Genomic DNA, 16,416 nt, shown 5'->3' with positions numbered 1-16,416 from the left:
GTGCCTTACGGACATCGCTTTTCATTGCGGGCTCTCTTGGTTCTCCGATGCTGACCTCTGCTCTCCAATCCCAAAGACCAGGCCCATTGCCCTCTGCACTGCGATGATGAAGGGCCCTAGTTCAGGCGAGCCCTGTCCGGTCTTCTCCTATGGCTGTGGGCTGCATTCTCCTGGGTGGACAGATAATGCACAGTGTGATGCAGGCAGCACAGGGGTCTGCAGCTTGTGGCCTGTGTGTGCAGGGCACCCAGCCATGTTGAGCGGCATTGGTGTTGGTCTGTGGTGAGCAGCCTGCTGATGGGTGGGGTTCGATTGCCCTCGGGGGGAGGGATGGGAGTGGAGAGTTCCGGGTGCGTGGGATGGAGTGGTGGTGCCAGGGGCACGTTGGTGGTAATGACTCACGCTGGCTGGCCTGGGAGGTTGCCCATCCTCACCCAGCACTGCCTACTGGTCCACCTTGTGGGGGCCACATGGGCCGGGGGGGGGGGGGGGGGGGGGGGGGTGGGTTGATGGGGTGTGCGGGATGGGGGGGGGGGGGGGTGCCAGACCAGAGGCAGTGGTGGTGATTCACCCTGGCTGCCCTGAGGAGTTTGTGCAGCTTGGTCCTGCACTGCTGGCTGACCCTCGCGGTGTGGCCCACGGCACTCATGACCTCTGCCCAGGTCTGGTTGGCATCGGCAGGCAGCAACCTCTTTCCACAACAGGGAGCAGGGTGTCCCACTTCTCCTCCAATGTCTCGAGCTCTGCATCGGCGAACCTCGGTGCCTCTCTTCGATGTGCCATCTTCTTTGCTGGCATGCGAGTGTGTGCTGAGTGGAATGCTTATATGCGGCTTGTCAGCCTCTCGAGTGCCAACCCCAATCCCGTCGAATCACATGCCGGCGTGCATTGGAATTGCACTTGTTCCATGTGGCGCCGGTGCTGGCCTATTAGTATGTCCTGAATTGCTCTGGGCACGACACCCCCTTCCTGACCTTAGAACTCCCGCGATTCAGACCTGGCATCAGCATTTGGTCTCTGAAACAGAGAATTCCGCCCTATGCAAACCTGCCCGATCAATTACTTTATCTGAGGCATAATGAACAATCAGCAGTTGTTGACCCAGCAATTCTACAGAAAATAGCAGGCTCCATATATACAATAACTAACATACTGCAGATGCTGTAACCCTTAAATAAATCTAGAAAATGCTGGGAACTCAAGAGAGGCAGCATTTGTAGAGAAAGAGGTAATTTTCCAGGTCCAATATATTTAATACAGAAACGTTAACTGTTATTCTCTCTCCACAAATCCTGACTAACTGTTGAGTGTTTCAAGTATTTTCATTTATGTGCCATCTAGCAGTTGTCAGAAAGTGATGTCTTTCCTCCTTAAACTTGAAATATGTCATTGCGCTTTAACAGGAATAAACAATCATTGTGTGACTGTCATGGAGACATTAAGACTCTACTTACAGTAACATGGATTTAGTTGCTAGTCATCTTTTATATTTTCAGATGCTTTAGTTTTAGCTGTTGGGTATTAGTGTTGGGTATTAGTGTTGATCTTTGTAAAAAAGAACTTGAATTCAGTAGCACCTTATCACATCTTGGAGATTTCCAAAAGCACTATACAACCAGTAGATTTTTTTTGAAGTGTGGAAGACTATTTATATTTAGGTACAAGTGTATAATGTAGAAACACTTTTTGATTTTTAGGAAACTTTTCATTTTTAAATATAGATTGTACCAAGTCTATATTAATACATTGCCCTAGTGTTAGAATCATCCTCTGACAGGAAATTCAGGCAATGTTTTCAATTTTTAAAAGTTTCAATGACTGTTTACATTCTGTCCTGATACGATCGAAAGAGTTAGAAGAGGTTGAGAGTTCAAACCCCAATCCCGTCGAATCACATGCCGGCGTGCATTGGAATTGCACTTGTTCCATGTGGTGCCGGTGCTGGCCTATTAGTATGTCCTGAATTGCTCTGGGCACGACACCCCCTTCCTGACCTTAGAACTCCCGCGATTCAGACCTGGCATCAGCATTTGGTCTCAGCTGGCACTTCAATGCAGGGAAGAGGGGTTGATGTGTTATAAAATTTTGAATTAAACTGAAGAAGTTCTGGCCTGTTCTCATGGATCTTACAGATCCTATGGCACGATCTGAAGAACAGAGGGCTCTCTGTGTCCCAATCATTTACTTACATTTCTTCCAGAATCACCACTGCCAAATATTGATTCAATGGTTCCTATTCATTTCATTTACTGTTTGGATTTTGGAATCTGCTTCCAGATGTGACACGGTCCAAATAAATCCAAGTTCTTTTATTTTAACATAGTAACATGCTAAATTGAACAGTATTGAAAATGTATTCCATGGATTCTTGTTTATTCTACTTCAACTTGTTTAGAAGGGGCTGATCCTATTGAAAAATAGTTATTTTAAAAGTGTAGAAAAGTAATAAAGAGCATGAATTACATTTTTTTTGTCTTAAAACAGCTATTTTACTCCTCAAGACCATGACTGAATAGACAAATGCATCATTGCACCTCTCAATTCTCTCAGTTTGGTTAGAATTTAACTTTATCCATTTTGTTCCACAGTATGACAATGACTCTCTTTTCCCCATTATCCCTTCATCTTTACCGTTGACGGTGCATACAACAGTTAGCAGCCAATTAGAAATATAAGTCAGTACTTGGATAGAGGGCGGTACAGGAGCAGTGGTTAGCACTGTTGCTTCACAGCGCCAGGGATCCGGGTTTGATTTCCGGCTTGGATCACTGTCTGTGTGGAACCTGCACATTCTCCCCGTGTCTGTGTGGGTTTCCTCCACGTGCTCCGGTTTCCTCCCACAAGTCCTTGTTAGGTAAATTGGATATTCTGAATTCCCCTCAGTGTCCCCGAACAGGTGGCGGAGTGTGGCGACTATGGGATTTTCACAGTAACTTCATTGCAGTGTTCATGTAAGCCTACTTGTGACACTAATAAAGATTATAGATATAACTAAAATGTGACGGAACTATAATCAACAGGCCCACTGTTTTTCAGTGGCTGAATAAGTCAACTTCCTTTGTTACTGGAATCATGGATATTTCATTGCTTTTACCAGTGTGTTTTTCTCCCCCATGAAAATGTTGACTAATCCAGTGTTTTTCAAACTTTTTTTCCTGGGAACCACTTTTGCCAACTGGCCAATCTTCAGGACCCACGTTGGCCGACCTGCGAAATCCTCGTCCCGTTGGCTACACCAGTTTTTCCTGAGTTTAGGCAATGGTTGGGACACTAAGGGCATATTTCTCCCATCGGGAGACTAAGTCCCGAAGCCAGAGTGAAAACCGGAGTGTTTCACTCCGGCGTCGGAGGCCATTCCCAGCCCCCTATTCTCCCGCCCTCGGGGGGCTAGGAGCGGCGCCACGTCATTTACGCGCGCCGGGCCTTGGCGGCATGTAAAAGCGGCGCCGCGTAAATGACGCGACCGGCGCCGCGTAAATGATGTACCCGCGCATGCGCGGTTGCCGTCCACCCCGCGGCCGCCCCGCAAGAAGATGTCCGATGGATCTTGCGGGGCAGCGGAGGAAAGGAGGTCCTCCTTCAGAGAGGCCGGCCCGCCGATTGGTGGGCACGATCGCGGGCCAGGCCCCTTTTGAGCCCCCCCCCCCCCCCCCCCCGGTGCAAGAACCCCCCTCGCCCCCCAAAAGGCCGCCCCCCCCAGCGTTCCCGCGCTGTTCCCGCCGGCAGCGACCAGGTGTGGATGGCGCTGGCGGGAACCTGTCGTGTTGGGCAGGCCGCTCGGCCCATCCGGGCCGGAGAATTGCTGCTCGCCCATTACCAACGGCAAGCGGCGATTCTCCCAGCAGCCAGCCGTGATTCGCGCCGCGCCGGTTTGGGGGTGGGTGGGAGAATCGCGTGCGGGCGTCGGGGCTATTCTCCCACCCACATAGGGGGGGGGGGAGAATTCTGCCCGAAAGCTTCCTTGCCCCAGATAAGAGAGAGAATGAAAATCATCTAGTTTTCTGTCTCTTCAATACAGAAGTTACCTCCCGTGCTTTAACAATTTGGTTGGTTATTCAAATGCCACCTTAAACACCCGTCACTCATCAGCACCCGGTTTTATCACATTTCCGGACAGAAATGCTGAGCACAAATTAGGGAAGGATTTTAAGCTATGAAGCCCCATTCTGTTCTCACCTACAGATGGTCACTTCCCCCGAGTTGCATTCACTCTAGCGTGATCTTCCTGATAAATGTACAGCCATCAGCTCCTATGTCCCCAAAACCAATTACAGTGCACTGAAATTACTTCTTTAAAATAATTAAAGGAGCAAAATTGATGAACATCAATCTGGTGCAATAAATTAGAATTTCTAACTGTCAAATCTGTCCTCATTGTAATTGTTTAAGGAGAGGACTGAATTGACATTTTAGGTAGAATTTTCCCTGCAACTTCTGAATGCTGCTGTTGGGAAACTGCATTAGCTGCTGACGGGCATAACGAGCAGCAATTGGATCCTGCCTCTGCGACCCTTCTGACACCCGCCCGCGACCCATCTGCGGATCGCGACCCCACATTGAAAACCCGTGGACTAATCCCTTTTTAACAGAACTATTCATATATTTCTCTACTTGCCCTATTAAAAACTGCATAGATGTTAGACGGTTCCAGCTCAAGTGATTGCTGCTGGAACGTGGTGCACGGACAAGCTTCACCTAATTAAATAGCCTTCTGGCATTCAGTATTTAGGTTCTTGAAGAATACTACACAGCCCGACAGAGACCCATGAACTCTAATGAAACTAGACATCAACACTCTTTTGCAACAATGCTCGTATAAAGGTTTGCAGATTTATCAACAGGTGCACTGCTGCTCCAGCCGCATCCTTACCATAGTCCTGTGGGTGGACAAGTGAGTCTCTCCTCCCTCCATGGTAGGTCAGCTACCTAACAATGTTTAAAAGGGTCACCTGGAATTGTTTTGATAAAAAGATTTATTTTCACATGAAGTACATTCTTTCGACGTAAGATATAATTAATCTGGAACAAAATTCTTCCAGAAACACTTCAAACACCAACACTCGCGCTTGGAAACAAACTCCATGTTAAATAATACCACATGATTGAGAGTCCATAGGAATGCAGATCCTGTGCCTGGATCCCTGGGTTTGACAAACCATGTCCTTTCACTTTAACCTCATGATTTGCCGAATACCATTTGGATGACACGAAGCTGTCTGTACAGTCAAGCCAGAGCTGGAGCAACTTCAATTGTGTTGATCCGAAGAACAGTCTGTGGTTGCACATTTACTGTGAAAGAAGAAAAAAGGTGTGATGACTCCATTTAAACAAAGCGTGATGATAGCAGTGGAAAACTTTTAAGGGATTAAAATCAGATTTAGAAATGATAAGCCCAGCATCGGATAATGCTGTTAGGAACATGGAGCAAAAAGAAAACAGAAATGTAAAGAAGTAAAGAAAGAAAAATGCTTCAAACAAGGGAATCCATGAGGGAGGATAAATAGATTCAGTACAAAAGTGCACAAAATTATTACAAACAAAGTTCGGGGAGGCACATAAAAGGGAGAAACAAAAAAAATATTTTCAGCGGTAAATAGAATGCAGCTAGCATTAAGGTTTCTAAGAAAAAAATGTTAATAAATCATTGTTGCTGCTTCATACTGCACACATTCATATATAATGTCACATGCTGAAAGTAAGTGACAGAAATATGCTATATAAAAGCAGCAGAGGGATTTTACACTCTTGTACGCTGAGGAAGTGATATAAGCAGCAAAACTAAACTCTACACCGCCTTTTGCGGGAGATTCTTCGAAATACCACAAAACACTAATTGTTGCTACAATATATCAAAACCAAAAAGCTTGTTAACATTATCCTCTATTGAGGATCTATACTTACTCCTTGTTCTCCGGTAACGTTTTCTCCGTTTGAATCTGAAATGTATCTTTGGCCAAGATTCTGTCTTCTCAATGACAGTTGCCTCCACTCTCACAAGGTCTCGCCTAAGAACAACAGCTTGCATTTATAATGGCATCTTTAACACAGTAATATTACTCCAGGGGCTTCACAAGAAGTGAAATACACCAGATTTAGGACCTCACCATGACTTACAAAGTCACAATATACTCACTGTTGTGATCAGACCAAACAAATCCCTTAAAAGGCACATAAAACACTTAAAAGGCATTTCAAGCTAGAGAAAACTTTTCTCAAAGTTTACAGATTTTAAGTTTGGGAGTAACCAATCATTAAAATGTCTCCATCGGTCATACTCGATGGCCAAAAGACACCTTTGAGTTTGGTTAATGCAGATGCTACATAGGCGTCACTAATTGCTTTCTCTGGCCACAAATGTACATCCAATTACAAAACCCTAGGAGGTGTATCAAAATCTCTATTGGGTATTGTTGCAAATTCAGAATACTTCTCTATTGCTAAAACAATGGTTAAATTCAAACTGTTGGCTCTTAGTGGATGGAATCATGCTGGATTTCAAGGAGGGAATGGGAGGAATGAGAAATACCACATCGGGCCACTGACCTAACACGTTTCCGCCTCCAGGCAAACTTGCCAGAGGTGGTCATCACCTGCAGAGGTTACCTGTCTGCAGCAGCTAGCCAATTTGTTGTTAGGATACTGGATCAGACCCCAACTTTTGTTTGGATGCCGGATGAGAACCCCAAACAATTTTTCTATTTTGTAAAACTGTGAGGAAAGAATACTTCACCCCAGATGACTCTGACCAATAGGCACGTTTTATGTCAAAACAAACTTTAATATAAACACAGAATTAACGACATTAACAGCAAAGAAATAGCTTTACAATTATCAGTTAAACAGTTCTTAAATAAAAGGGGAAAACATTTGAACGTACTGTCTACACCTGTGACTAATTCTAATTAAACAACCAAATGCAGTTCAAATGCCAATTGTAAATAAAGCTAAAAAAACAGGTTACTTGCTTAGCTATATAGATACTTTTAGAGAGAGCTCCTTTCAAGAGCAGATCCAATACACTTCTGCTCAGTCTATTAGCATTTGGAAAAACTGCTGATCAACTTAGAATCCTAGAATAGACTGCAAAACTACAGACAGACTTGGCTCCTTCCATTAATTACACCATCTGTATCCTACTAAGTATCCACTAAATACAATCCCTCATAAATTATCTACACTCCAGGGAATGTTCAGCAATCAAAACACGATTCCATTAGCTCTTTCTCTGTAACCAAATAAGTGGTTGGAATGAATGATTGCCTCATCTTTTACGAAGCCTTAAATACAGCTTTAGTAAGCACACTGCTTTTATATATTTTAAACTGGATTTTTAATAACATTATTGCAACAGAATATAAATTATAATATACAAGAATTTCTTCATTCATCATTATCTAGTTTAGTATCCATATCCAGACTGATTGGGCATGCCGACAGAATCCTTGGGCTACCTCACGTAATGTCATGCCTGGCAACTGCCTAGCGGCAGCCTGTCTGGAGGCTGGCTTGAAGGGCCTACAAGGTCCCCTGTTTTAACAGCTCCCTTCCCACCAGAGCCCCCCAGGTGTTTCCCCTCCATGCACCTGCAACCACTGTTTATTTAGTTGAATTTAATGGCTCTTCGAAGGGCATCTGAAGATGGAGTCACCCCTTCTGACAGTGGAAGTGCCAACCTCTGGTGGTAAGCCTGCAGCCTCAGGGACCTGCGCACCATCCCTAATTGGAACGTGGACCCAGAGGGTGCCTCTGGGAAGATCTTGCAAATGGGCATGTAACGGTTAGAGTGGGGTGGGGACCCAGAAATGGTTCCAACACATGCTCATAGCCTGAGGACTGAAGACTCTGTCCATCTCTCTGTTTCTACTCTAGACTCCTGTGTAACGAAAAGTAATCACTTTTGAGAAAACAGGGGGAAAATATGAACGATATGGAATAAAAAGATATGTTAGAACAATTTCCACATATTCAAACTCATTTCATTATTTAGCACTTCCTAGACATACTTCAAAAGTTAAAGATGCGTTCTTCATGGTAATCTACAATTCACAATCTAGATAATCTAAACACGATTAATTAAGTGTATTCGTGAATCTTGTTGATTTTTATAAACTAAATCTTACCCAAGAAGCGGTCGCCCGATTAGCGTGAAGTCACCTCCACCAACTAACAGAACCTAAAAAAAATGCATGCATCGTATCTTTTAAAAAATCATCTCAAGGTCAATGTCAACATTTATCATAGTAAGAAGTCTTATACCAGGTTAAAGTCCAACAGGTCTGTTTCAAATCAAACCTGTTGGACTTTAACCTGGTGTTGTAAGACTTCTTACTGTACTCACCCCAGTCCAACGCTGTCATCTCCACATCAACATTTATCATAACGCACTTATTCTCTACAAGCTGTTGATTAGATTATAATCAGAGCTCCCAATAATGAAGTTACTTTTTATCTGATTAGATGAACACTTTCAGAAGGTCATTCTCATCCTTTTACCTTCTCTAACCTGATCCTGTCTCCACAGTCTGCTTCAATATGATTTTCTATCAGGATCAAGTCTTCACTGGTTACTTTCCATTGCCGACTGGCAAAGTGAACGACTGCAAACAGTCTGCCGTATGCTCCTGTGGAGATCAGAGTCTTTACATTCTGTACAACCTCTGCAAACAAAACAGAGACAACTGATCAAACTAGCCTTTTGGCACCATAGACTGCAATAATGACTTTTAGAAACTTTCTCAACGTCTGTCAAATCATAGTAGCTTATTTGGGCCAAATCTAATGCTACCTTTTAGATTTTGTCATGAGGAATGAATATTCAATTACATCTAAGTGCTGCGTTGGCAGGGGGTTGTTAATATGAGATTGTGCCTCAAGTGCTTTATGGGAATGTCTATCTGATTATACCCCAGAAATGTTGTACAAGTGAAGCCTTTCAGACATTCCCATTAAGGTACAATCTATCAGATAATGCCAAAGTGCATCAATTCAAATTTTACCAATGTGATGTTTGGCCTCTTCTGCAGGATCTGGCAATTCGACCTCAGACCATGGTGGTTTTGACAATGATGTTATGGCTTCTTTTCTGTTAGATTTAATTTAAAATGACAAAAAACATTAAATCACCAGTATATTTAATTAACACAGTCTTTTTTATAAACACAAAATTTATGAATCATGTATTGCAGTGAAGCTTTCAAAAATGATTTTACAGTTATTAAGACCAATGGCATTCAAAGCCATTGTGATGGAGTACCAATTGATCTTACAATTAATAAATTGACAGACTTTATTTCTGGTAGTTTGGTGAATACTACATGTATAACCTTTAAACCTAATTGGATAAACCATGTTTTCTCAATAATTTGAAGTGATTACAGGCACTGTGATACGTTACTATGGTGTGTGTTTAAAAAACATTGTCACAACCTGTAGACACTTACTTGCATAAAAGTCAATTGTGTATATAAATTCACCAAGTTTTTCAGGAATCAATTTGCATTATGCTTATTAATTACCTATCTATAATTATCTTGGTTCATTAATCTAAAGGTACACATGGAACCTTCAGAGTTTGCCTTTGCCAATTCGTGCGGCAATCTCACAGTTGAATGACAAGCACCACATTATCTAACACGATGCCTTTGAGACAGAATATCGAGTCTACAACAGAAGACCATAAGATATAGGAGCAGAATTAGGCCATTCTACCCATCGAGTCAGCTCCACCATTCAATCATGGCTGATATGTTTCTCATCCCCATTCTCCTGTCTTCGCCCCATAACCCCAATCCCCTTATTAATCAAGAATCTATCTATCCCTTTCTTAAAGGCACTCAGTGATTTGGCCTCCACAGCCTTCTGTGGCAAAGAGTTCCACAGATTCACCACCCTCTGGCGGAAGAAATTCCTCCTCAACTCAGTTTTAAAGGATCGCCCCTTCAGTCTCAGGCTGTGCCGTCAGGTTCTAGTTTTCTCTACTCGCGGAAACATCCTCTAAACGTCCACTATATCTAGGCCTCTCAATATCCTGTACGTTTCAATAAGATCCACCCCTCATCCTTCTAAACTCCAATGAGTACAGACCCAGAGTCCTCAACCATTCCTCATATGACAAGCTCTTCATTCCAGGGATCATTGTGAACATTCTCTGGGTCCTTTCCAAGGCCACCACATCCTTCCTTAGAGACGGGGTCCAAAACTGCTCACAATACTAAAAAAATGGGGTCTGACCAGAGCCATATACAGCCTCAGAAGTACATCCCTGGTCTTGTATTCTGGCCCTATCGACATGAATGGCAACACTGCATTTCCCTTCCTAACTGCTGACTGAACCTACACGTTAATCTTAAGAGAATCTTGAACTTAGTCACCTAAGTCCCTTAGTGCTTCTGATTTCCTACATCTTACCCATTTAGAAAATACTCTATGCCTCCATTCTTCCTACCAAAGTGCAAAACCTTACTTTTCCACATTGTATTCCATCTGCCACTTCTTTGCCCATTCTCCCAACCTGTCCAAGTCCTTCTGCAGCCTTCCTGCTTCCTCGATCCTACCTGTCCCTCTGCATATCTTTGTATCATCTGCAAACTTAGCAACAGTGCCCTCAGCTCCTTCTTCCAGATCGTGAATATGTATATTGTGAAAAGTTGTGGTCTCAACACTGAACCTTGAGTCACACCACAAGTCACCAGCTGCCATCCTGAAAAAGACCCCTTTATCCCCACTCTCTGCCTTCTGCCAGTCAGCTAAATCCTTTATCCATGCCAGTATCTTACCCTTAATGCCATGGGCTCTTAACCTATTTAACAGCCTCCCATATGGCGCCTTGTCAAGGGCAATAGATCATGTCCACTGGTTCTCCATGTTTAACTTCCTTGTTACCGCCTCAAAGAATTCTAACAGATTAGTCATCATGACATCCCCTTGATCAAGCTGTGCTGACAGTCCTATTTTAGCATGCACTTCCAAGTACTCCGCGATCTCATCTTTAATAATGGACTCTAAAATCTTACCAATGACCGAAGTCAGGCTAACTGGCCTATAATTTTCCATCTTCTGCCTCCCTCCCTTCTTAAACAGGGGTGTTACATTCACCATTTTCCTTACCTCTGGGACCCTCCCTGACTCCAGTGATTCCTGAAAGATCACCACCAATGCCCCACAATCTCCTCAGCTATCTCTTTCAGAACTCTGGAGTGTAGTTTATCCAGTCCAGGTGATTTATCCACCTTCAGGTCTTTCAGTTTCCCCAGTGATGGCCTTTGTGATGGCCACTACACTCACCTCTGCCCACTGATTCTCCTGAAGTTCTCGTATCCAACTGGTGTCTTCCATCGTGAAGATTGATGCAAAGTAACTATTCAGTTCCTCTGCCATTTCTTTGTTTCCTATTACTACTTCTCCAGTCTCATTTTCTAGTGGTCTAATGTCTATTCTTGCCTCTCTCTTACCTTTCATATATTGAAAAAAACTCTTGTTATCCTCTTTTATATTACTAGCTAACTTACACTCATATTTCATCTTCTCCCCCCCTTACTGCTTTTTTAGTTGTCCTCTGCTCGCTTTTAAAGGTTTCCCAATCCTCTGGCTTCTCACTAATCCTTGCCAACTTGTAAGCTTTTCCTTTTGCTTTTATGCTATCCTTGACTTCCCTCGTCAGCCATAGATGTCTCATCCTCCCCTTAGCATGTTGGCAAGAGAGTTTAATATTTCACAGAAAATAATTAGACTGTAGAAAGGTATCCAATGAACGAGAAAAGGTGCCAAAAAAATAAATGTGCCAATAGGGGAAGATCATACAAGTGCCCTCACCTGGAGTAAAAAGTGGCAGAACGAGCATCGGCAAAATGGTCATATTATTATCCACAGAGTCATCTGACTTTACATCCTCAGAGAAGTGAAGTCAGATGGCATTCCAGAATTCAGGTGTCACACAAGATTCATGAAAAAGCATGATTTAGCACTCAGTCAGAAAAGGATAACTTCAGTGTTTACCTGAACTCGTTGCTAAAGCAACATTACATTTCACCATTTTGTCATCTGACATAGAGAAAATTGTATATCGATTGGGCTGCATTGGAAATGTGGATTAAATAATGATGGACTTCGACATGCCAGCAAACAAGGCTGTTACCAAGATTGTTGAAAAAAAAACATCCCAGATGACTAGCCACAAGACATGGTTCACAGAGATTCCACCTTGATGGCACAAAATTAAAGTTGATGGTGATACCCAAGTGCAAAGCTCTTCCCAAAGAGAAATTTCAGTAATGGGTTGTCATCCATTTTCACGAGAAAGGCTGGATGGACAAAGGCGGCTGCAAGAAATGGATCGCAGAAATAAATTATGGAATTTACAGTGCAGAAGGAAGCCATTTGGTCCATCGAGTCTGCACTGGCCCTTGGTAAGAGCACCCCACCCAAGCCCACACCTCCACCCTATCCCCGTAACCCCACCTAATCTTCTTGGATACGAAGGGCAATTTAGCATGGCCAATCCACCTAACCTGCACATCTTTGGACTGTGGGAGGAAACCGGAGCACCCGGAGGAAACCCACGCAGACACAGGGAGAACGTGCAGACTCCACACAGACAATGATCCAATCCGGAATCGAACCTGGGTCCCTGGAGCTGTGAAACAACTTTGCTAACCACTGTGGATTACCGTGTGTGGAATTTGAGAATCTGAGGACTGCAACGAAAAATGTTTGCTGATCTGGGACGTGTTCAAATTCCACCTTGTCGACGATACAGTCCACGATGTGAGATCAATCAAAACTGATGAGGCAGTTGTTCCCAGCGATCTTACTGGTGCTAGTCAGCCCTTGGAAATGTGTATAAATACACTCAAAAATAGTATCCAAAAAAAGGTGGAAAATATTCACTAAAGGCAGAAATGTGCAAGCACCCTCACCAGTAACATTTGGTCAATGGGACATAGATGCATGTTAGATCCCAATATTGTCCAAAAATCATTTCTAAAATGTGGAATATCGAATGCACTCAACTATGCCGACTACGATTACTTGTAGAATGACGATGCTAAAGTTACCATTATTAACACTAACAATGGTGACAATGAAGATCCATATGATGATGATATTCAACTAGGCAACTGGAATGAATTCAGTGTTTTCCACCTGAACTCGATGCTAAAAACATTACATTCCACTTTTTAATCATCCGACATAGAGAGAAAATTGCGTATCGATTGGACTGCATTGGAAATATGGATGAATTCATGGACTTCGACATGCCATGAATTGTTTGGTGATTCAGTTGGTGATCTGAATGATTTCAATGTGAAGTGCTGTGGTTAATTAATTATGGTATATAATTAAAGTGTTGGATGAAATGTGTAGACAGGAAAATCTCTGTTATCTGGCACACTCTCGGAATCAGAGGTGCCGGTTGATCAAATATGCTGGTTAACGGATGTGTAAATAGAGTTCTGGGTTTTTATACAGTGAGAAACCTCCAGGATGATCTGGCGGGTATTGCGGTCTAAAGAGAGGTGCGGAAGTGTGCAAATTGAGTATGTGAAGCTGAGAGGAAATGGTGCTACAGAGCGAGTTCAGGCCACCGATTACTATTACTGGTGAATTTGACCCCTCCATTCAAAAAACAGACCTAATCCAAGAATTCCGAGCAATAGAGAATTCAGATTGGTAGAATGCCAGGTAACAGATATTTTACTGTAATTTGCACAGAACAGACAGGAGACAGAACAGGGGAAAAGAGTCGGCAGCAAGATTGGCTTTGGCATGCAAGGAGCAGGCCGAGCAATCAAGCGCCGGAAGCAGTCACTTTGGAGGGTCCCTAAACAAAGGGAAACTTGGAGTGCAGAGGGGCACCCACTTGGCATACACACAGTTGGTGGCCATGTTCAGTTCCCCCAGGACAAAGGGAAACTCTGGCGCGCAGGGGCCTGATCTCATGGTGAGAACGGTGACTGTGGTTATTTTGGACAGCCCGCTAACAAAGGGAAACCCCAGAGTGCAGGGGCGCGTCTACCAGGTAAGTATCGTTGATCCCACAGGAACGGGGGGGGGGTCAGAAACCCCTCATCAGCATAGTCACCTGGAATGCAAGGGGACTTAACGGACCGGTGAAAAGATCCAGAGTCTTTGTCCGAAGCCCGACATAATCTTCCTGCAGGAAACACACCTGAGGGAGAAGGACCAACTGCTGGTAAGGAAGGGCTGGGTGGGACAGACGTATCATTCATGCTACGGGATGAGGGCGAGGGGTGTAGCCATAATGATTAGAAAGAGGACGGGGTTTACAGAGACCAGGACGGCTATGGATCAAGGACGGTCAGCGGTGTCCTAGACGAGGCACTTATAGTCCTGGTAAATGTGCACGCGCCCAACTGGGACGACACAGACTTTACAAAAAAGACCATGGTGGACATCTCCAACATCAACACACACCGACTGATAATGGGGCGACTTTAACTGCATATAGGACCCACTGACCGACCGATCAAACCCCAGAATGGGGCAAGGCTAGGGGGCTGGGAACGTTTATGGAACAGACAGGGGCGGTGGATCCATGGGAGTTTCCTGCAATCTGGTGAGAGGGAATTCTCGTTCTTCTCGCCGGTATAAAAGGTATACACCCGAATCGACTTCTTTGCAGTGGGGGAATTGGTGCTTCCAGGAATAGTAGGAGTGGAATACTCCACGATAGTCATCTCCGACCACGCTCCTCACTACATGGATGTGAGGTTGGAGATGGGCTTAGCCCAACGCCCACATGGAGGTTGGACACGAACCTCCAGGCCGACAAGGCCTTCTGCCGGAAAACATCACAGGCCATTGGCAACTAGGTGATTAACAACCGAAACGGGGAAGTCTAACCTTCCATGTCCTGGGGGGGGGGCATTAAAAGCTGTGATCACAGGGGAAATTACAGAGAGAGGGAAGAGAGGGCGGCCAGGCAACAGCTGATCGACTCCATCTTGGAGGTCGAGAGAAAGTACTCCGAGGCCCTGACCGTAGAGCTGCTGGCAGAGAGGAAAAAGCTACAAATGGACTTTAACCTGCTATCCACTAGGAAAGCAGTGCACCAGCTCTGCCTGACACGGGGGACCTTTTACGAGCACACGGAAAAGGCGGGCCCCCTACTGGCTCACCAGCTGAGAAAGCAGGCAACCACGAGGGAAATAGCGCAGGTAAAAGATAGCAGAGGCAGACTGGTAGCGGAACCAAAAGAGGTTAATCGAGCATTCAAGACCTTTTACCGAGAACTGTACACCTCCGAGCCCCTCGATGGGGATGAAACAATTCCTCGACGGACTGGATATGCCAGTTGTGGGAGAGGACAGGTGAGAGGAACTGGAAGCACCAATAGATCTGGGAGAAATCAAGGAGAGCATCAGCTCCATGCAGGCGGGGAAGGCATCGGAACCGGCCCTGTTCACAGACTCGCTAGCAAGGGGCACCCTGCCTCCTGCACTAGCACAGGCCACGATATCATTGATACAAAAAAGATAAAGTCCCGACGGAATGCGGCTTGTATAGACCCACTTTACGACTGAATGGAGACGCGAAGATACTCGTGAAAGTCCTGGCCAAGAGACTGGAGAACTGTGTGCCAGAGGTAGTTGCAGAAGACCAGACGGGCTTTGTAAAGGGTAGGCAACTCACTGTGAACATCAGGTGGCTGATGAACGTAATAATGACACCCCCCCCCCCCCGGGGAGAGAACACCCGAGGTGATTGTCTTCCTGGATGCAGAAAAGGCCTTCGACAAGAGTCGAATGGAAGTACCTAGAGATACTGGAGTGGTTTGGGCTAGGAGCAGGATTCACCGCCTGGGTGAAACTCTTGTACAACGCTCCCAAAGCGAGTGTCCGAACTAATACAATTAGCTCTGAATACTTCCAGGCTGCACAGAGGTACAAGGCAGGGATGACCACTGTTCCCTCTCCTTTTTGCCCTAGCATTCGCTCTGCGAGACGCAAAAATCTAGAAAGTAATCCAAAGGGGAAGCAGAGAGCACAGAGTCTCACTCTATGTGGATGACCTGCTGCTCTATGTCTCAAAACCACAGGAAGTACAGAGAGCAGTCATGCAGATCCTGAAACAGTTTGGAACCGTTTTGGGTTACAAACTTAACCTGGGCAAGAGCGAGTCAATCCCAGTGAACCCAAACAGGGAAGGGACAGAGCTGGAGGTATTCCCATTGAAACTAGCCCAAAACAAATTCCGCTACCTGGGGATCCAAATAGCTACGAACTGGACACAGATCCACAAGTGGGTTCTGACCAGCCTGGCGGAGATAGGGGTGGCCTGGCTTTACCAAACCTGCAATATTACCACTGGGCAGCTACTGCAGAAAGAGTGAGGGGATGGGTACGTGAACCTAATATGGAATGGGTGCGGATGGAGGTGGCCTTCTGCAAGGGAACG

The 16,416-nt window shown here is 44.8% G+C and overlaps 1 protein-coding gene across 1 annotated transcript in view; it reads right to left on the bottom strand.

Moving 5' to 3' along the window:
- Positions 1 to 4,955: 4,955 nt before the first annotated feature.
- The window catches only part of mrpl21 (mitochondrial ribosomal protein L21), a 30,267-nt gene continuing 18,806 nt past the window's right edge, over positions 4,956 to 16,416 (bottom strand). Inside the window, exons 3-7 of the mRNA XM_072518905.1 lie at positions 8,997 to 9,082; positions 8,494 to 8,657; positions 8,121 to 8,173; positions 5,902 to 6,005; positions 4,956 to 5,289 (exon numbers count right to left, since the gene is read on the bottom strand). Coding sequence (XP_072375006.1) covers positions 5,225 to 5,289; positions 5,902 to 6,005; positions 8,121 to 8,173; positions 8,494 to 8,657; positions 8,997 to 9,082 — 472 coding nt within the window. The 3' untranslated portion in view covers positions 4,956 to 5,224. The remainder of the gene's footprint in view (positions 5,290 to 5,901; positions 6,006 to 8,120; positions 8,174 to 8,493; positions 8,658 to 8,996; positions 9,083 to 16,416) is intronic.

This window comes from Scyliorhinus torazame, chromosome 10 (assembly GCF_047496885.1).
Source record: "Scyliorhinus torazame isolate Kashiwa2021f chromosome 10, sScyTor2.1, whole genome shotgun sequence".
Lineage (NCBI taxonomy): Eukaryota > Metazoa > Chordata > Chondrichthyes > Carcharhiniformes > Scyliorhinidae > Scyliorhinus > Scyliorhinus torazame.
This window is presented reverse-complemented; position numbering and strand designations above follow the sequence as displayed.